Genomic DNA, 22,243 nt, shown 5'->3' with positions numbered 1-22,243 from the left:
GGGCTTTGAACTCCATCTTGTTTGTTTTCAGGAACAGTTTTTTTCAGGCGGTGGATGCTTTTATGGTGTCAGAATGTGAGGTCCATTCAAACAACTATTTTGTTTCTGTGACAAAAACATCGCCTCCAAATTTTGAGCAATTTTTTTTACATCATGGGAAGGTAATGAGAAGGCGAGTTTTCTCATTTAATTGCCCATATAATCTGTTTTATGGACGATAACATGGCTGCCACTGATGGCTGATTATTGACGCACTTATTGGCTTGAAAAGTTATTTTGATCACACACTGTGGGAGCACTTCTGTTTCCTTTCATTATTACAACTTGTGAGGTTAAGTCAATGTAGATTAAAACCTGCAGTTCCTCGAGTGTCCTCTTGAGGCTTGCTCCAAAACGGAGCGAGTCCCCATTAGATCCTGTATTAAAATGCAGCAGAACATGTTTAGAGCCTGGTTCAGAAATACGTTTGGTCTCTGATTTCTTTTATAATTAAAACCTCAATGGAGGGGGGATTATTATAACACTTCAGAGTGTTTGGGGTTCTTGTTTTGATTTCAGTCCAGTGCTCAAGGGCAACTGGACAGTACTCAGGAACCAGCCCAAATCCGACCAATTTACAGACTTTGGTCCGTAATGGGACTTGAACCGGCGACCGTCCGGTTGCAACTAAAGCCTCTGCAGACTTATCTACTGTCGCATGAGGAAACAAGCGAAATCTGGAAAAGAATCGAGTCTAAAGTCAAGTAGGAGGAGACTTTTGAGCAGAATATGTTTGACTTTTCTTTTTTTAGAAAGTCGGCTTATGAAGGAGAGGATTTAATTTTCATCATATGATTTTTTTTTTTTTTTTTTTAGGGTTAGGGTTACTTCTGCAAACATGTCTGCAGGGGATGTTTAGTTAAAGGAGGAAAAGCAAGTATTTGAACACAGGCACAAACCACATCCTTTAAAAGTGGCCAAAGCCAATTAGTTTGACTTAAGTTCTCGAGAAAATCGCATTTAATTTATTAAAATTGCTGAAGGAAATTAAATATATTGAGTCTTGGGGTTTACTGTATCTCTTTCAGCTTTAGACCACGTTTATTGAGGTTAAGCATGTTTTAATTGAGATCAAGCTATGAAATAATTTTGTCCTGAGGCAGAAAGACGGAGAGGAGAGGCTATGAAAAAAAAAAAGAGATTTTGGATTCATATTGGAACAATTTCTGCATTTCTGCAACTTTAACCACCTTCGGTCAGAGGCAGCCATGTTTGTTTGAACAAAGACACAAAATAGATTTTACAGTCTGCTTCGTCTTTAAAACCTGCGTGTGTGTGTGTCTGTGCATGTGTGTCTGTTGATTAAAAGTGCAATTTATGAGGTTGATGTGCTGAGTAAAGGAGTTCTCCACTGGACACCAAGAGAGCATTACCACTACCTGCTTTAACACACACACACACATGCACACACACATGCACACACACAGTCTGCTGAGTCCACTTTCTCCTCTCTCCACATCCACCCAAACACACTCTCATACCAAGATGAATTTTTTTCTGCCGCCTCGTGCGTTTCTCATTTCCATCCCTTTGACGTTTATATTGAAGATAAATTGTAGACTGTGTAAGAGGGAACATATTCATTCAGCTGTTGCTTTAATTGCATCAGGGATTTAGACGCACTCTCCTGTCCAATTTGCTCGTACAATTCTCTGCGAAAGCCCTCAGCCTGCCCCTAATCTGCAAACCAAGCAAAGTGTGTGTGTGTTTTTTTTCCACAACTCTTTTCTTTAAAGACACTGGATTTATATTGGGATTAATAGAATGGGAGAGATGTGGCAACACTCAAACACTCCAGCTCTATCACTGAATTCAATTTAGCTTATTTTTTCGGCTTCTCTCACATCACCCCGAGCACGCCTGAGTGCTTCTTCTGTTTCTGCAAAGCCCCTCAATTTCTTCACTTCCCCCCTTTTAATCAGCCTCCTCTTCTCTGTTTGTTGGGCATCTCTCTCGCTCTCTCTCTCTCTCTCTCTCTCTCTCTCAGACACACACACACTCTTTTAACTTTTCTGTAAATTCACTCTGCAGGAGATTTGATGTGACATAACACTTTTTATTAATTACATTGTATCACGACAGACTGGTCCAGGTTCAGAGAGAAATCATATCATCATCATCATGACTCACTTCCACCACTCGACTATATGACTGTACATGTCCCTCTGGTGTGTGTGTGCATGTGTGTGTGTGTGTGTGTGTGTGTGTGTTTATACAAGCTGAGCACTTTTTTTGCTTCATTTCCAGCTTTTAATTACCTTGTGTGCTTTGCAATACAGATGGTTCTTACATTTTTAGGCATTAAATGACATTGAAACATCTCTTTCATACACATTTTGTCCTGTGTCCCATCTGAGGCCTTTCACAATCCAAACATTGACAACACATCCACTTAAATCCTTCTTTTTCTACGACCATGGCAGCAACAAAACCCCTCTTTAACACAGAGACAAACAGCACAGAACCAATTACTGAATAACAGAAATACTGCATATAGCAAGTCACAGTTTTCACTTTTTTTTTGCAGAGAAGCACTTTTTTGTGGTTTTACATTCTTCAAGGCGCAGCGGCTCCAGAAGCATCCGAGCACAAAGGTAATCTGAAAGATGACCTTTATGATTCTTCAGCTTTATTAGCTCAGACTGTGATGTGTGAGAGAGAAGGGATTAAACGTGATATGGATCATGACACGCTCAAAGTCCTGATCTGTATCTGAGTGTGGATTGGCTTCAATTCACTGAGTCGCAAAGTTCAACTTTACTCAGCCCCCGATATTTTAGGTTATGATGAGGCGATAAGAAAACAGAAACTATCTGTTGATATTGCTGAAATACTTTTTCAGGGGAACGAAAGGTTCAGTAGGTTGTGTCGAGAAGGAGGCTGATTTGGAAACATAAATAAATCAATTGAGTGATTCCATAAATCTTAGCTGCCATAATACCGACCTCAGCGGGTAAAGTCATTTGTCATGAATTGGTGAACGGCGACAACAAATCAATGCCTGATTCCTCCGTTGAATGTTATTTGAACTTGGATTTGGGTGGGGTCTGAATCCCTCCTGACTCACTGCAGCATCAATCAGCCTTCTCCACACACACACATATACACACACATACACCACAGAGAGAACTGCTCTGCACCCGGTGGGCAGCTGAATGTCATTTTGTTTAATTCATCGTTATCACACTGCGACTATTTTCCTCTGATTTTAACGTTTTAGGGCAGGGACCAGAAATGAGGCTACAATTTAAAACTGCTTTGTTCCAGGTTGCAACGTGTATAAACATTGAGAATCCAATAAATGATCACTCCATCCTGATTGATCAGCAACTGGAAGATACATTTAATAAAAAGTCAGGAGGGACATCAGGACATGTTTGAAGTTAAAACATCATATTTGAAATAAGCTCGTGTTAGAGTCTGCATGACATTAAAAACACATTCTCATGCTTGAAATCAAGTGGCAACCCTCAAATGTTGAAAAATGAAGCCAATGCAGAAGTGCAAAAAACCTGCAGTTCCTTGAGTGTCCACTTGAGGCTGGCTCCATGGGGATTTTAAAGAAGGGCTAGCATTTTAATTTGAAAGTACCGTGATAAAGTTATGACATGTTAGCTAATATTTTATGTTGATAAGCTTTTAAACACATTTGCTAATATCTTCTTACTCATTAGTTAATTTTGGATCATGCACCAAAGTAAACAAGCGCTAACAATCAAACACTCACTAGCTAACATTTTAATTTGATAATGCAGTTGAGAGGTATAATGTTTGATATTAGCAAAGGTTTAGCTTTAAAGCATTATATTTTCTAATTAATTTTTGATAACCAAGCTAGTGTCAAACACAAGCTACCATTTCGCCACTCCCTGGGTAAGGTTTGACTTATTAACTTTATTAACTCATTAATTTATATGAGCAAATGATTAGCTTGAACACATATTGTTTGCTAACTTATTAGCTAACATTTGATATATCACCAAATATAAATCGAGCTAACATCCAGCCGGTTATTTTTGCTAACAAACTCATTTGAGAGTGATGAAGGAAAGGTAAAGCAAACAATTAGCTGAAACAAAAGCTTAAATTAGCTAACAGTTTATATTAGATAACTCAACCAGCTATAGTGTTAAACAAGCTCTTGCAGTATTTGCACATATTAGCTTTAAAACTAGGTATGCTATGCCAATATGTGAACCTGCCATAAGGCTCAATAACTAGAGAGGTGTAAATTAGTAGCGTAAGTGTTAGCAAGAAGTGTAGGCGATGTTTTTCTGATAAGACAACCAGTTAACCAGATAGAGGAAAAATGCTAACGTTAGCTGTCATCTTTTGTAAGCTATTGAGGTAAAAAACAACAACATATGGCCTGATGTCTCTATTAATTTAATTTGTGTAAATATTTTTTTAACAATTTGTTTGCAACCTGAAATAAAGCAACAGAAGAGCATTTTATCTTTCCACCCTGAGCCAAGCCGTCAGAGGAAAATGGCCGCCGTTTGCTTACAGTCACTTGTGAGTCCCATATAGCTTTCCCCATTTTCTCTGCCCCTCCACTTCTAAGACAAAAGAAGAAAAAGAAAAGTACAATCTAATTACCGACACGGTCTCTGACACGGCATTTTGTGGCGCTCAATTCTTTCAGCAGCTTATTCACATTTGTACATTTGTGTTTTTGTTCATTCCTCTCGCTGTTATTTCATTTTACAAAAAAGAAAATCAAGAAAAAAGTAGCACTTTTTAGAGACCAAAGTTTAAGACTATCACGTACAGTATAGGCAGCATAGAAGAGGAAAGTTGGTTGAGTAAGTCTACTTTACAGTAGGTCACTTGAAGAAGAGAGAGAACGAGAAAAGTCTGTGATTGTCAGTCCCTCCTTGTCCGAGGTGTCCGTTCATTACGACAGTTTTTCCTTTGTTTTTTTTATTTTCCATTTCATTATTTGACTGTTATCTTTGATCTGAGGCATCGAAGCGAAGACAGCCAACACTTCGGGTGGAGCAGAACTAAAGTTTCACAGATCTCTCCTGCGTTGTGCTGACAAGTCTTCATCAAAACAAACAGTGTCTCACACATCGTCTTCCTGTGAGAAGTCCCCTCAGTTCATTATTACAAAAAAAAAACAACAACACAGCAGGTATGTACACACACAGTGCAGCCAGCTGGCATGTTGCTTCAAACCTTTTTTTGACTTTGTGTCTCGCCTTTCATCTCCAGCTAACACACACCCTTGCCCTCTGTTATTGCACAGAGTCAGTGTTTGTAAGTTTTTGAATCCCGTCGAGTGCAGCGCTCGTTCTACTCGACTGTACAGCAGGGATGGATTCTGAGGAGCTTGTTAGCTCTTCTTGTGGGATGCTACGACCATTAACCCTCACATTCATGCTCTGTAGGAGACGATTCTTTTTTTTTTTTTTGCAATATTTGCCAAATGTAATCTGCACACTTGTGTGAAACATCAATCCTTGCTGTAGAGTCCTCTGAACACAAGGACGGGTCAGGTAGCTCAAAGAGGGAGACGTAAAAATACACTCGAGATTATCTTACACATTTGCTCAAACACAATCAAATTAAAAAGTGACCGTTATCAGTCAGTTTTTGCGGTTGCAAAAGGCAACTGTAGATATAGAAAGAAATGTACAAAAATGCTTCTTAATTTATAAATAATAATACTATAGAAATCAATAAAACCAACATTTTCAAGTTCACAAACATCGATACCATCAAGTGCTGTTGTCAAGAAACGTAAAGCCTTCCAGATGGATGTTTTCTTTTTTTTAAAAATAAAATGGCTGTTAGTGAAACCTCAGGGGGGGGTCGCGTTTGAACGAGTAAAATAAGCTCCAAACAAACGTTAAACGTGTTTCCTTGCATGCACGTGAGCCGCTGTTTATATACAGTATGTCGGTGAGAGCAGATATGTGAGCTGTACTGTAAGTGAGTGAAGTGGTTCTCAGTAATGGCGCTGTGTGGTGCATTATTGAGTTTATTTTTTTTTTAGTGTAAGCTGTTGAGTGAAAATGTGTTTGTGTGCGGTTGACGTTGAACACAGGAATGTGATGGGAGTGTGTGAGGTTGAAGCTGTGGCTCACAGGACATGTAATGATGGATGCTCACTTTCACTTTCTCCCCGAGGACTTTCACACCTCCTCTCCCTCTCCTCTATCTTCTCCTCCTTCCCCCGTTCCTACCTCTTCCTCGCCTCCTTTCTACCTCATCGCCTGCATTCGGGACTCTCTCTCCTTTCCTCTCCATTTCTTCCCCCAATATGCGTTATTACCTCTCCTCTCATTTCTCCTCTCTCCGCTGCTCCCACGTTCCTCCTCTCCTTCACCTCTCCTCTCCACCCCTCCATCCGTCCTTCTCAGCCATAAAACAATAAGTCTTGAATGTCTGTGAGGAGACTGTGCTAATGGAGCCCATTAGGCTGTAATGAAATATACATTACACCATTACAGTGGACGGGGGCCCCGGCTAAAGCACTGCACCGCTCAAATAATAAAACATGCACAATTCAATTTCCTTCTCGGACAGTTTTGAGTGTCTTTTAGTGTGCATGTGTGTGTGTGTGTGTGTGTGTGTGTGTGTGTGTGTGTGTGTGTGTGTGTGTGTGTGGGGAGATGGGGGGGGGGCGACTGGTAAGGTATACAGTGTGTGTTTGTGTGTTGTTATGTGTGTCCCCCCCCCCGTCAAGCACACATGTGGTTTTCAAGGATGTCTGAGTGCTGAAAGCCTTGATGATTTAATACGGGTTGACCAAATGAACCACACCTTCAACAGCACCACCGCCCACACACCGCTGACCGAGACCTGACCACTCAAAAAAAAAACCCGGCCCGCCCCTCTACAACTTTTACTACCCCCCTCCGCCCCCTTCCTCCACCTTCTCCTCCTCTTCCTCCTTCAGCATCGTCAGACAGCTGCGTACAAATCAATCAATTGACCTCCGACATCAGTGCTTGACATCACAAGTGAAGCATCTGTCACTTTGGGAGGAGGCTGGATGGTGGTGGGGGGCGGGGGGGGGCGGGGGTGGGGGGTAAAGTCATCATGTTACCATGAGCTGCATGTTTGAGGCCTGAGCAAAGTAAGAGTGTAACACCGAGCGGTTATGAGTGCATATATCCGTATAATCATGTGTGTGAGTCCGTTGCATGAGGAGATACTGAGTAGAGTCGGATAGTTCAATCTTCTTTTTTTTTTTTTTTTTTACATTTTTAGGATTTGCAATTGCGATGAAGTAAAACACCTCAGGTTTCATCCTGAATGCGACCGCAGAAGTTCAGCTCAGCTTCAAGCAGGCACTGTAAAGTTCCAGAAATTCTCTTTTTTTTCCGCCCTCACACACACAGAACATCAGACTGTGTTTGCTTTCCCCCTCATCTCTCCTCTTGTAGTCAGTGTACAGTTTGAATCATCCCCTTGTTTAGCTGAAGTAGGATGAATGCTGACAGTAATAAAGAAAGACAGACGGACAAACAGTCAAGACGGATAGGGTGATGGGGGGGGGGACACAGTGTTGTCATGGCTCGACGCCGTCCGGAGCCATCTTCCCAATTAAACATCTCGCCGTCGTCCAGTCCCATATTTACACTCCAAACACTCACAGAAATCCTCTTGACTCCTCCTGTTGTCTGACGGGCAGCGAGGGATGAGTCACTACATATTTCAGGTTTTTATCAATTCAGCCCCAGTCAGTTTTTAAAGCATTCAAAAAAGAAAAAAAGAAAAGAGAGAGAGGCTTTTTTTCTCTCCCTCCTCTAAAGTTAAATCACTCTCAGTAAATGTTTCTCCAGGAAGGAAGGAGCGGGGAAGAAGAAGAAGAAGGAGAAGCAGAGGTGCACAAAGGAGAGGAAACGGGTGAATGGGAGGAAGGAATGAGGCGGTTGAGGGGACGGGTTGAGGGATTTTTTTTTTTTGATTGCCTTTAAGAGTCTGGTAATACCTTCACATCCTGTACAGTGGTGCCTTGCATCACACACACATCTTGCATGAGCACACTTCATTCACAGGTGTCACCATGTCCACCCTTAAAAAGAACAAAAACACACACACACACACACACATGCATGCACCCTTAAAATACTGTTACACACACACACACACACACACACACACATCCAAAATCTCTCCCGGGTTTCAGCCGAGTATATCCAGGTACACAGGCGAGGCCTTGGCCAGGTTGAGGAGCAGACAGTGGATTTCTTTGATGTTGAGTCTCATGTGCGGCTCTCTCTGCCAGCAGCCCAGCATCAGGTCGTAGACTTCTTTAGGACAGGTCCTGGGGCGCTGCAGCACCCTGCCCTGCGTTATGCACTCTATCACCTACAGAGGAAGAAAGACAAAAAAACATTGAGTCTATAATCAGCAGCTTTTGTGACAAAAAGCAAAGAAAGAGAAAAGCTTCATCAAGTCAGCCTGAAGTGTTGAAACTGGGACGCTGATGGAGCAGTGGTTAGTGCGCGCAGCCCATGTATGGAGGCTTTAGTCTTCCAAGCGGGCGGCCCAGGTTCAAATCCAGCCTGTGGCTCCTTTCCCGCATGTCATTCCCCACTCTCTCTCTCTCTGATTTCCGGCTCTATCCACTGTTCTGTCTCTCCATTAAAGGCACAAAGCGACGATGACGGGAGGATCTCTCCCCGGGTGAAGTTCACTGCAGCGGCTTGCAGTGAAAATGTCACTGTGAATAAATGATTAACTGAGGTGATGAAGTTATTTTAAACACTGAAGTACGAGAACGAGATAATCAAATTCATCTGGAGCTGTGTGATTCTTGCATTAGATTTATTTATTCCAGTCACTAAAAGACACAGATTTTTCTCAGCTCAGTCCGCCCTCAAAGGATGAAGAGGATTTGTTAATCAAGCAAGAGGAGGCTTTTTTTTTTAAACTACTCCGCACAGAAGAAGCTGTATTTCATTTACTATTTTCCTGGCAGCAGTTTTACCGTGAGGAGCCTTTGATACAATTAAGCTTATTATCATTTCCTCACACGGTTAATACACCGTGCTGTGTGCGAGGAGTGATTAGCAATAAAACGATGTCGATTAAGCTCCGAATACAGATTTGTTTTCTTCCCCAAAATGCAACATTTTCAAAAAGGGTTCCTGCAGATTATCAGTCAATGTCTCTGAATTATTAAGATGGATCTTGTAAGAGAGTAATCATTGTGCTTATCTAACATTCATCTCTTCTTTCCTTACTGCTGATTATCAGATTATGAGATACGGGTGTGTGATGGATTTCACATTTCAGTACAATTCATCCGTCTCCGGTGTAAAAGATACGTGAGGTTGGAGGTTAGAGGACTCTGAATAAACATAGATTTAATGTAAACGGGAAAGGAGTCTGTAGAAAAAGGTTAAAGGTTGAGTTGAAAGGGGGTCTGCTGACATGGACAGAGGGCTGTAACCGGAGTCGAGGGCGTCGTGTGGGTGAGGATGATGAAGGTGGAGGTGGAGGTGGAGGTGAAGGGTTGGAGGGCGCTGACATGCTGGACATTCTTTACGGAAACTGGGTCAAGACCCCGAGTGTAGTAAAGGGAAGATTTGTAAGAGTTATTAATAATTCAGAAGAACCAGACAATCCTTTACTTATTTATTGATTTGTTTACCTGCTTGTGTTTTTTTTTTTGCTGATACAGAACATCTGCTTTTTTATCTCTTATTTTACTGAATAGACTACAAATTCACTTTTTACAGCTTAACATATAATAATAATAATAATAATAACAATAATAATTATAATAATAAAGGGATTTGGTGTCCTGCATGCCTGTAAACTCAGATAGATGGACAGGCACTTTATTGTTGTTGTGTAAAAGCACACACTGAAACTCTGCTGGCAGCCCTCTCGTACAGTAGTGTTATAAATCTGGTCTCATATATAAGAAGAGCTCTGGGCCGCAGCGCCTGTGTCCGCCCGCCATCTTGGTTAGTCCACTGACAGAAATAATGACCCCTTTCATAATTATTCCCTCTTTTGTTTCTCCTTTACCGTTTTTTTCCCCCACGCCAACAGTGCCAAATCATTTCTTACTTAAAAAGGACATATTATCCCCCCTTGTCTACCTTCTCAAACAGTCCCCCTGGGGTCTAAGTGAAACATCTGTGCTGTGCTTTGGTCAAAATATAACATGAATCAAGCACTCAGGTTACCCAAACATATGTTCAAATACACTGTACAAGTGGATTTTTCATAATGTGTCCCCTTTAAACTCTGTGTTGATACTGAATGATGTTTCCACTGAGTGAAATCTTCCAAAGAAACTCAGAAAGTTTTTTTTTTTTAATGATATGATAATTTAAATATTCTTGATATGTTGGGCATCATTTTTTAGTATTTGCTGACTTTGGGATCTGCTTGATCTGGTGTAAAAATAGTTGTGGGCTTGTTTTGATTTACTGTCAGGCTGGTTAAGGTTGTCAGCCCTAATGTCAACAGCCGATGTCTTAATGACCTGTTATTGTTGCTATCTTTAATTGAGCAACATTTGCTGCATCCTGATCCTCCAATGTGCAGATTTTTCTTCCTTCCTCTTCTCACATTACGGTTCAGAAAATATTGGGATCACTTTGAATATACTGAGAAACACATCTTCAAAGTATACTTGAAATTGAAAGTGATGCTTCATTGAAGCTGTAGTCTTTAATATTTAAGATAATAAGGAAAGATAAGATAAACCTTATCTTCTGAGATTAAATTCATCCTGAGGGAAATTGCCTTGCAGCAGTTCAAAGAAGGAAAGAGTGTAAATATGAAAAGCAATAAAGACTGAATCAACATGTAAATAAGCTCAGATCCTAAATCTACAAAGAACAAAATATACAGGATGTCTAAAATATATATTTATGTTTGATGTTTAGGAAATCCTCCTTTTAGCAGGTGTGTCACTTTACACTAAAAATTTGGCACTTTTTCTAAACTCATTTTAAAACAGATAAAAAACTCTGCGCCGGTGGACTAGCGGTTAGTTTTTGCGCGCAGCATGTACAAAGGCTTAAGTCCTTGAAGGGGATGGACCATTACGACCTGTGGAACCAATCCCGCATGTCATTCCCCACTCTCATCACCACCGCCATCGGACTGTGTCGTCCCCTTAACCACCGGCGTCCTCGTTCACGCACGGCCTGCTCCGACCTCCACCTCAGCGGTGAGGAAGTGTGGACAACAGGAAGGTCATGAATACAAAGGAGAAATCCTTCCTGCATATTATCACATTATGCTCGTTTGTAAAGCGTCTCGAGATAACAGTTTTTATGAATGGCCGCTATACAAATAATGATTGATTGACTCTCTCTCTCTCTCTCTCACTCGCCCTTATTTTTATGTATATCCACTTTCCTGTCTCTCCAATAAAGGCATAAATAGACCCAAAATAAATCTTTAAAAAATATATTTTCCTTTTGAAATGTGAGCCATATCGAGCTTCCCTGCTCAGTTTCAAACCTCACAATAAAACCAAGACATAATGGGATTATGCCGTCCCGGCGATGTAAACAAACTGAAGATAGGACTCTGAAAACTCTGAAAACATCACAGACAGTGGGACTCGGGTGTTACACCCATTGTAGACAGTCATGACTCACAGAGTTATTTTCAGAGGATATACTTGATTTATATTATATTTAAGTGTGAAAAATCACATAGAAAGTCTTTAAGGCAGATTTAATGGACTAATGTTTCGACGCATTACGTCTTCTTCAGAGTCAAAACTCTGAAGAAGACGTAATGCGTCGAAACAGTTTCTATGGTTCCTGTCTTGAAGACGGTATCCACTGAATTGTATTTTTTGTACGTCTTGTAAGTCTTTCTCTGAGAGCATTCCTGGAGTGGCTGAAGCGCCAGAGTTTCCTTCTACATAAGCGAACGTGTTATGGGACATGGCAGTGTTTTAAATTACGACTGAACGGAAAAGAAACGAGGCAGAAGAACTCCAGTCAGGTGTGGCACTGATCCATGCAGACCTGTTCACCTGGACTCATGTCTCCATCAGTGGAAATCTTTTAATCAGTTTAATGTGGATAATTACAGCTATTTTAGTTCATTTTGGGAATCTTGCTAGGTAATCTGTTGCTATGGACACAGCGCTAACTTTAGATTCCAATGGGCTATTTGTTTAAAATAGAAATAAATCTATATCAAGTTAGTGGTTAAAGGAAGTAGCCGTGTAATGTCGGGCATCCAAAACCCATTAACTATACATCACCCCTAACATACTGTAATGTCCTTCCCTTAATGTTCACAGAAGCTCGTCTTGTCTCTGCGCTTGTGTCTGAGCTCAGTCGGAGGGAGTGAAATAAAAATCGATCAAGTTTAACATGAAGAACTTTTTCTTTTCACTGCACCTCGTTGTTGGAGAGCTGGTACCAGGGCTGTTTGCCGTAGGTGAAGATCTCCCACAGGACGACTCCTAGACTCCAAACATCGCTCTCTGTGGTGAACTTTCTGTACATGATGCTCTCAGGAGGCATCCAGCGGATTGGCAGCATGGTGTGACCTCCGACCTTCAAACACAACACACAAACAAACATGCACACACACACACAGAAAGAGAGAGAGAGAGAACAAAGTCAGTATGATGGAAGGTGAATGTGAGACAGATTTAAAGAGCTGCAAAGCATCCTCTGACACATATTTAAGCGTCTCCATTCAAATGATCCGTTCTTTTATTCTCTTAATCATTCATTCAAACAGTTTAAAGAAGCGCTGCGGACATTTCAGGCCTTCACACTGCAGCTCGAGGCATTGAACCTGTGACACGGTGGATTGCATCATCTCTCTTACTGTAACACACCTCACTGCTGATCGGTGTGTCATTTCATTTCACTGATGGATGAAAGAGATGTACGGCTTTATATTCATTCAGACAAAGAGGGGGAACGTACGCTGTTTGCCATTGAGCTCTAATTGAGCAAACTCATTAAATGGATCATTAAGTGGATGAATATTAAATATATTACGCTAATCACACACAACAATTAAAAGAAGGTGCTGGATCAGTTGTATTTATTTATTGTCCATTGGACTTTCTTACTTCTTAGTGTCTTTCTTATGTTGAATGCTGGCTGTATGCATTTATTTTACTGATGACTGCAAAACAAATTGCCCTCTCACTGTGGTAACAAAAACCAGTTAAACCAACATCAGGTGAATGATTTGGAATAATTTGGGATATATTCAAAATAGAGAAACTGCTTTACTCTCTGGGGATCCAAAAAGACAAATTCTAACATAAACTCCTCAAAAAAATTTGGGAACGTTATTTCGGTCACTCGCTTCGTCCCGTTAATAAAACTAATTGGTGTTGTATTTTATATGGTTGGAAAGCCTGATTAGTCACCTTTACAATGAGGTATAACTTGTGAGGATTGTACATTTGTGGAATGAGAAACACAGCTAAATGTGTGGGTAGCGCCCCAAACAAATGTGCCAAAATCCCCTGCAATGTTCTAAGTGACCGAAATAACGTTTCCAAACTTTTTTTAGGAGTTTATTTAGAATAAGCGTAAAGGCCCTGACACACCAAGCAGCCTGCCCCTGATATCTGCCTGAGTTGCTCTTTCACACAGGTCCTTCACAGCAGGAGATTTCCTCTTTCTGACATGGGGGTGGGGAAGACATGATGCTGCGGGGATCACAGTGTAATAGTAACAACATATCAAAGATGTCTGACGTAGCAACAGGCTAAAATGACAGTGTTTGCCTTTACAGTACATCGGCGCTACATGGGATTGGACGTAGAAGAAAATGAGTTTGATGCAGCATCATTATGGTATGGAGCTATTATTGTGGCAAAACTATTTGAATATGCGTACACAGATCCATAAATGTGTAAAAAGATCCACAAATGCGTAAACTAATCTGCCTGTGAGCCTGAGCTAAGGGCAACAAACCCCACTAATGTGTTTGCAGATCGTCAGACACACATTTGAAGACATGTGTACGCATTTGTGGATCTTGCACGGCAGGAGTGTTGCAAAAAGTCACGTGTAAAATGCCAGCCAATGGAGAGGCAGTTGTAAACGATCATTTGTGTGTATTTTCAGGATTTACAGCTGAAAAAACTCACTGCCATTAATAAATAAGTAAATATTTGTCTACATATTTGCAGATTAGTTTACGCATTTGTGGATCTGTGTACGCATATTCAAATAGTTTTGCCACAATAATAGCGCCATACTCCGGGCACTATTTTGCAGGGGTCTTGCAGGAAAACGTCTGGATAAAGTCAGGGTGAAAACTTCAGCGGGCTGTGTTCACACATGCAGCTCACCCAAAAACTGTTTAAAACATGTTGACTGTATCCCGTCACAGTGAAAGTGGAAACATCCTGACCCCTGTACTCCCTCGTCCTGCACCTCCCCTCTCCTCTTTACTCCTCCTCCATGAATCTACACACCCATCTGCGCTCCATCGCTCCACACAGATAGCACAATCCATTCCCTGAGGTTTATGCCCTGTTATTAATGGCTTGGCACCCACACTTGGTCTGTTTCTTTGTTAGTCGGAGGGTTATTTAATGGAGTAATAAAATGTGCACGGTCACACAGATAGCCATCAGGTTCACTGGTACGCCTGGGGAAACATATCTGCCTCCATCTCTGCAGCTCTTACTCCTCATAAAGCAGAGCGCTCTCTCTTCTGACTCCAACGCCGCCGCCGTCTTCTGCCGCTTCTTTTTTTTTCTTTCTTACTTTCATTTCTCTCTCTGGCTCGCTCTGATTTCACTCTTTATTTATTATGGACATGAGGCAGAACAGAATTGCAAAATTAGTGCAGTACATCATAGATGAGTTACCTAATGTTAGCCCTATTTACCAAAGGCTGTTTGAGCTAATGTTTGTACTGTAGTCATTAGTATTTAGTTTGTTTGTATTGAAGACTGAAAGACTGATATCAAGTGGGTGGGTGTTTGGGGGGAATGTGTCATGTGTACGTAGTGGTAGTCCAATGATGACTGATGAATTTTATTTTGTTTATATGAAGGTTTTATGGATGTTTTTTGACATTCTCAGTATTTATTTCTTTAAAGGCTTTATATGTGATTTTTTGATCCAGCAGATGTCGCCCTTGAGCACCAGCATGAAACCAAAACAACTCGCGCTGCATTGTTGTGTTAGCATACTAATGCTAGCGATCTTTATTCTGCTCGTATCTTCACACTGCATGTAAATTAGAGAGAGGTGGTGCGAGATACCACTGTCAGATATTTAAAATTATTATAAATATAAATATTTAAAATAATATCCCTCATTATTTCAGCTGAATTGTTGTGGCAACACTAGACAAAAATAAATTGGTAGTTTGTCTAATGTCAGTATTTATTTTATTATTAGCTGCATAAATACAACAACATTATGAAATACATTCATCCAAATATAGCATATTTAAAATAAAACCAATTCAAATGTCACTTGGTTAACCTAACGAGCAGGACTTTGGACTGTGGGAGGAAGCTGGATACCCGGAGAGAAATGTGCCGAGTGACTTTAAGGTTTGTCTTAATGGAGGATCGTGCTTGTTCATCTTTTGTATTTGATTCCTTTTTATGAGTTTTTATAAGACTAGACTTTCTCTGGCCCCTTGTGGTCTCACCCCTGACAGGTATCACAATTTAAATATTAAAATGATTGATAGATAAACACTAGAATAATAACAACACAGTCAAACTAATAAACCAGCATTAAAAAAACTAAAAGTCAAAGATGAAATAAAAAATGGAAAAACCCGGACATTTTCAAATGATCGTAACCTTGCAGTGACTTCAGTGTGCGATATAATAAGTAGACAGTGATTGTGATTCTGGACACAGTCTGAGTTTCGTCTGTTCAGTTGTGTTGGATGGATAGTTTTCTGACAGTATTTATTCACTGAGGTGCCCGGACCGGCTGCTATGCATTAGTCTTTTTGTTTTATTCATCATGGCTGATCATTTCCCCTGATGGTCTGAAATATTAATACCAGGCTCTTGAACTGTGGGGCTGCTATGTTTGTTAACCACTATGTATGTGTGTGTGTGTGTGTGTGTGTGTGTGTGTGTGTGTGTGTGTGTGTGTGTGTGTGTGTGTGTGTGTGTGTGTGTGCTCTACAGAGAGAGAGAGAGTAGAGGAAAAAGGAGAAGGGCAGTGTTTAAAAAAAGGCCCTACAAGGTAGAATGTATAAAAGTAAAGAAAAAGAATCAAGGAGCAGAGATGGACAGTTTTTCTCTGCTCGTCATCGGGGGCGGGAGGAGTGCATCAAATATTAAGAAAGTCATGTTAACAGTGACGCAACGAGTCTCACTGAAGTAAAGGCTGCGCGTCTTTCTCTGTGTCATTCAGCCTTTTCTCTGTTTTCTTTCTGCTGTCAGTCTTTGTCTCCTTTGCTGTTTCTCTCTCTCGTTCTCACCTTCTCTCACTGTCTCTGAGCCCGCCTGTCCCTCTCTCTCTCTCCCTCTCTCCCTCACTGTCTTATAAATATGCATCATTTCATGGATAGACCGACGCCCGACTGTTCCAGGAAAGCCTTAAAAAAAAAGAAAAGAGGAGTGAAAAATAAAGCAGAGGAGGGCTTTTGGGATCTCTGTGGTGACCTCCTGGATGTATCCATGGAAACTGGACCAGCTTTAAAAAAGAAAGCATTATGGGATGCATGTGTAGGTGGAGCTTAAGTGACTGACTCCACCTACTCTTTGTTGCACAGAAATCCTACCTTAATTGCCCTCTGTGTTGCCATGGAAACAGAAACTCTTTCCAAGAATGCTGGTGTTTGTGGTGTGTGTGTGTGTGTTGTTTTCTTTACCATAGTGAATAGAGCTCACTCTCCCTATGTGAGTTTGTTACAGTACAATTGTTGATTTATAGACTTTATTTATATGTCACCTTTTAAAACCATTAAGTGGGGGCGCTGGTGGCTCAGTGGTTAGAGCGCACGCCCCATGTATGGAGGCTGTAGTCCTCCAACCTGTGGCTCCTTTCCCGCATGTCGTTCCCCACTCTCTCTCTCTCTCTCTCTCTCTCTCTCTCCCTGATTTCCGACTCTATCCACTGTCCTATCTCTCCAATAAAAGGCAGAAAATGCCCCCCCAAAAAACCCCCAAAACCCACAAAGTGCTTTACTAAACATAAGATCTCCAACAAATAAAATACACAACAAAGACATTTTTACCTTTCTTAGAAAATTAAATGCAAATGTGTGATAAAAATATATTTTTTGATGTGTGATATTTTCCTTTGTCCCTATAAGACAGAAGTTTATCGTCCCATTTTCATGGAGAACATTTCTTATTCCTCAAGATCCAAAACTTTACAAAGTGCCGAGGTGTTGGGTTACAATGGACCCAAGTTATGTGGGGATTATTAAAAAAGATGTCCACCCATTTAAGGGTTAACACACATCATTACAGGAACCGGACAAATTTAGATGACAAGGTTTTTACTGACATTTTGCTTTTATTGCTTTTCCTCGTTGGCAGGCTGCCTTCGAAGAGACACGGAAACCCCAGGTAACCGTGCCATAAAGCAAACCCTTCATTAATGTGAATTTCACTCTAAATGAGACCGTAAATCACAAAAACTAACCTCAGTTTATAGAGAAGGAGGTTTGAAAACCAGTAATCGAGACTGTTAACTCATTTAGAAAAAGTTTTCTTACGTCATCTTTTTCCCATGCGATCAGATTACAGAGGAGTCGCCCCCTGCTGGTGGTAAGACACAATGCCATTTTAAGGCACATCTTCAGTCGCTTTACTTTTAAAGACCAAGAGACTGTGTTCACTTTTAATCCACAGTAATGTCCATCATTACTTCACTAAAGGTGTTTTTAGCTGTGTGTACTCAAACATAGAGAAGGTGTAAGGCTGTGAAAACATTTAGCTTGTCATGAGAATTTTGTAAATAAATACGCGGACAAAATTCATGTTTTAGCTACGAAATATCAAAGTCCATTTTTCATGTGCAACAAGAAGGAGTGTTATTAATTCATTAGCATTATTTAATAAGATGTGTAACTATGGGGCTGTCTAATTATTACAATTTTTAAACGTGATTAATCGCAAAATTTAAACAGTCAATCATGATAAATCACATTTTTTAATCGCATGTTTGAAATTCCATTATTTCGCATTTCAAAATAAAAATACTTGGGCTTTTATTTTGAAGTCTCGTACTGTCTCGAGCTGAGATCGGCCCATGAAGGGACAAAACAGCATGTGATTAATGGTGATTAAAAACAATGTAACGCTTTAATGTCAGACCTTAATTAATTATGATCAACGAGTTCATGCTGACAGCCCGATCATTAACATATTAATTACAAATTAAAAAAAGGTTGCATTGATATGTAACAATCTTTTTTTTAAATAATAATTAGATGTCTGCTCTTTTATTTGTCTAATTAAACGTTTTATTTCCCTTATACCTAATATATCATTTTCACTATATTATCATTATGTATCTATTTATTTTAAAGAATATTTTATGACTTTTTTTCTGTCTTATTATAGGATTATTATTTTATCCATTGTTGCCACTTTCTGCTTTTATTTATTAAAATGAGTTTGGAAACAAATGTTGACAATCTAATATGATCACTTAATATTCTTATATTTTTGTGTAGTCTCCATGTTGTCTCCGTGGTAACAGAATCCTCTTTGTTGTACAGACTGTGTCCACACACACACTCACTCCTGCTCTGAACCCAGCTCTCCTCTCTGGCCTCTCCAGGTGCTCCATTAAGAAGCTGTTTGCCTGAGCTGATCGGGACCCAGAGATGGGTTGTAAAAAAACAAAAAAGCACAAAAAAGAAAAAAGAAAAAAAAGCACAGCAGCCAAATGACTCCGCAGAGATTGTTTAGCTCTGCTTTGCTGCCAGTGTTTTTCAGCGGACTGTGTCAGCAGCGTAAAACAGTCAAGGCTGCAGCCCAAAGACCAAAGCAGACATTTCATTCTCCTTTATCCGACACAAGTGGGCACTGAATCAGTTTAGGGAGAAAAGGTCTGAACGTGCAGCGTGTGTGTGTGTGTGTGTGTGTGTGTGTGTGTGTGTGTGTGTGTGTGTGTGTGTGTGTGTGTTAAGCCTTCCCATGTGACACAAATACACACAGAGAAAAAAAAGACAAACAAAGCTGAAGATCTGAATGAAGCTTCCTGTAAGTCTCTGTCAGATTCATTGTGTAACGGGGGATTCAGTGACGTCACCACAGCCCACTCACACACTCACACACACACACACACACACACACACACACACACACACACACGAGCATAAGGTGGGTGTGAGGGGTGAGAGAGAGAGAGAGGGTTGGGGGGGGGGTACAATTCCTCTATGAGTCATCTCTGCTCTTCTCTGACGCAAGAACATGACTGGATCCCCGTACCCCCCCCCCCCCCACACACACACACACACACACACACACACACACACACACGGCTGTGTTTTACCTCCCATCATCCTGTACCTCTCTTCTGCTCTGCTGTTTTTTATCCCCCGTCTGTCTACCTCCCCGTCCTTTTCTGTCATTCCTCGCTGTTTTCCTCCCGTCTCCTATTTCCTGCTCTGTGGTCGTCTAAAGCTGCAGAATGTGTTTGTGTTTTGTTATTGACTATCCTGTGCAGCTCCTCTCCCACCTCAGCATGTGTACATCTCTTTATCGCTCTATTACTTCTCTTTTCTCATCTTGTATATTTATTCCTGGCTTATTTTTCTCCCTTCCTGGCCTCCCCTCCACCTCTCGCTCTTTCCCTCCTTTCATCTCCTCGCCGCCACCCTCCCTCCCATGCCTCCGTCTCCCACACCTCCATCTCTCCCCCCCCTCTCTCTTCCTCTCTTCCTCTCGTACCGCCTCAGCATACTAAACAGAAGTTCCCTGATTACTTTTCTTCCTGAGAAAACGCTGGATACAACTCTGAGGCTCGCCGCCACTGCCTTCTGCCGTCACCATGACTACAGCCTCGGCGCTTAGTGTTATTGAGGAGGGATGAAAGGAAGAGGAGAGGAGGAGGAGGAGGAGGAGGAGGAGGAGGAGGAGGAGCGGGAGCTGTATATCACACAGATATAGTGCAAAAGAAAGAAAGCCACAGAGGAGAGACTTTTAATCGTTTTGTTCATCTTTAAATTTGATGCCAAACGTGACCAACACGGCTAGATGATGTCATTCTCAACAGAGCAGACGAGATATTAACATTTCTAACTTGTGTTTTTGCCGTTTGTACCATTGTGGCTTGGCTCTGGGTTAATTAAAAAATATTATTTCTTATTTTGGGAAGCTCTGGAAATGTTCAAACCTTCATATTTTCTGTAACATTTCTCAACGTCATGGTCAAGATTTGCACGTGTCAGAAATCGAGGTTATGTCTCGTCAAATGGGCGCTCCTTCTTTCTTTCACTCTTTCATTTCTTTTTTCCCTCTCTCCTCCTCCTCCTCCCCCGAGGTCTCTGTCACTCGAGTCAGTTTGTCACGGTGAAGAGGAGCGCGGGCAGGAAAAAAATGGACAGTCACTCTCGATCAATCAGTACGATTTATTGGATTTCTGCCTTTAGGAAAGGTGACAGATTGCTCTACAGAGGGAATAAAACACACACACAGTCAGTCTCTCGCACCCCAGGGTTTTCCTGACACCCACAGCGGAGCTGCTAAATGTCCTCACAATACACACACACACACACACACACACACACACACACACACACACACACACACACACACACACACACACAGTCACTTGCATTCAAACTCCTACACATATTTTTCTTTTGTGAATGTGACTCTGTATTTTCTACCTTTTCTTTTTGCACAGTGGCCCTTTCTACATCAGCCTCCACTACGTGTGTGTGTGTGTGTGTGTGTGTGTGTGTGTGTGTGTGTGTGTGTGTGTGTGTGTGTGTGTGTGTGTGTGTGTGTGTGTGTGTGTGTGTGTGTGTGTGTGTGTGTGTTACATCCTGTTGATCTGCACGTTCTGCAGCTTAATTAGTTCTTCTGAAAGCAGTACCTTCTGTATACGTCCTTCAATATGTGTTCACTACATACAGTAGTGCTGTACAGTCAGCATTAGATATTAAAGAGCAAAGGAGCTCATATCAGTGTCAAATATATCTGATCTATAGATACATACTAGGGCTGGGTGATATGACCTCAAATCAATATCACGATTAATTGAACATTTTACCTCAATTACAATTAATAAACGATTTTTTGTTTTTTCACCCTTATAGTTCACTGACATGGTCTCTACTGTAAATACGCTCAACTATTAAAGCTGGGATCTGTTTTCTAATGAAAGAGTGCATATCTGATATTTATTGAATATTTCAAAGCACTGCTTGACACATTTGAAAGTAGAAAGTAGAAATTAACTTCTCTGAAACATTAGAAAATAAATAACTAAAAGCAATTTTTCCGCAGTGTTTACATTTGATTTCTTTTTGTTCTGTGTCGTCTTCCCTAAAGACAAAATGTGTCCAAATGACATATATATATATATATATATACAGAAACATATTTTTGTATGTTGTGTTTTGGAGTGACTGACAAATCAAAATATCTGTTTTGTAATGTAATTTTTTAAAGAAATAACCTGACTTTGTGCCATTTTTACCGTATAATGTTTTACTGAGTGGTTTGATACTTTTGATGATTTAATTTCTTTGAATAATCCACCTTGAGGATTATGTCACGTAGTTTTGTAATATGTTGTTTTTATGTGATAGACTGTTTGCAAAGATTTGTTGTCCTTAATTTCCCTTCCTGCCTGGTAGACCACAGATGTGAATTAGCTTTATCGCTAACTCCGACCCGACTGTTATGTTGTGCATGGCCCCCGTCAGAATAAACCAGTAAACTGAAACTAAACAAATTTTAATCAGAACAGTTTATGATGCTTCTCATGCTGCTGGACTCAAATTTTAAAATGTAAATACTGTCAAATGATGAATATATGATGGCCTCAGTGGTAGAAATGTTCTCCAGCATTGCTCCAAACAAACAGATTATTTCACACACCGTCTGAGCTAGCTATCCTCCCCCTGAGTTCATGTAATTATGTACATTATGGCATCACAGTGAGCTCCACACAGCTACGTGTATGTTTAACTTCACTGCACTGCACTCTGTTTAATTGACCTACCGCAGCACGCTTCTTATCCTAAGTCTGCCGAGTCCTTCAGCCATGCCCATGCAGGGGAGGAGCAGAGAGGCTACCCATGCAGCAGGGAGGAGGGAGGCTTG

General features: G+C 40.8%; 1 protein-coding gene across 3 annotated transcripts in view; it reads right to left on the bottom strand.

The window, feature by feature from the left end:
• Positions 1-2,074: 2,074 nt before the first annotated feature.
• The window catches only part of ntrk2a (neurotrophic tyrosine kinase, receptor, type 2a), a 102,675-nt gene continuing 82,506 nt past the window's right edge, over positions 2,075-22,243 (bottom strand). For all 3 annotated transcript variants that reach the window (XM_065951186.1, XM_065951203.1, XM_065951194.1), the window contains 2 exons: positions 12,387-12,545; positions 2,075-8,364 (listed from right to left, as the gene is read on the bottom strand). In XM_065951186.1, coding sequence (XP_065807258.1) covers positions 8,179-8,364; positions 12,387-12,545 — 345 coding nt within the window. In that variant the 3' untranslated portion in view covers positions 2,075-8,178. The remainder of the gene's footprint in view (positions 8,365-12,386; positions 12,546-22,243) is intronic.

The sequence above is a fragment of the Labrus bergylta genome, chromosome 2, assembly GCF_963930695.1.
Source record: "Labrus bergylta chromosome 2, fLabBer1.1, whole genome shotgun sequence".
Lineage (NCBI taxonomy): Eukaryota > Metazoa > Chordata > Actinopteri > Labriformes > Labridae > Labrus > Labrus bergylta.
This window is presented reverse-complemented; position numbering and strand designations above follow the sequence as displayed.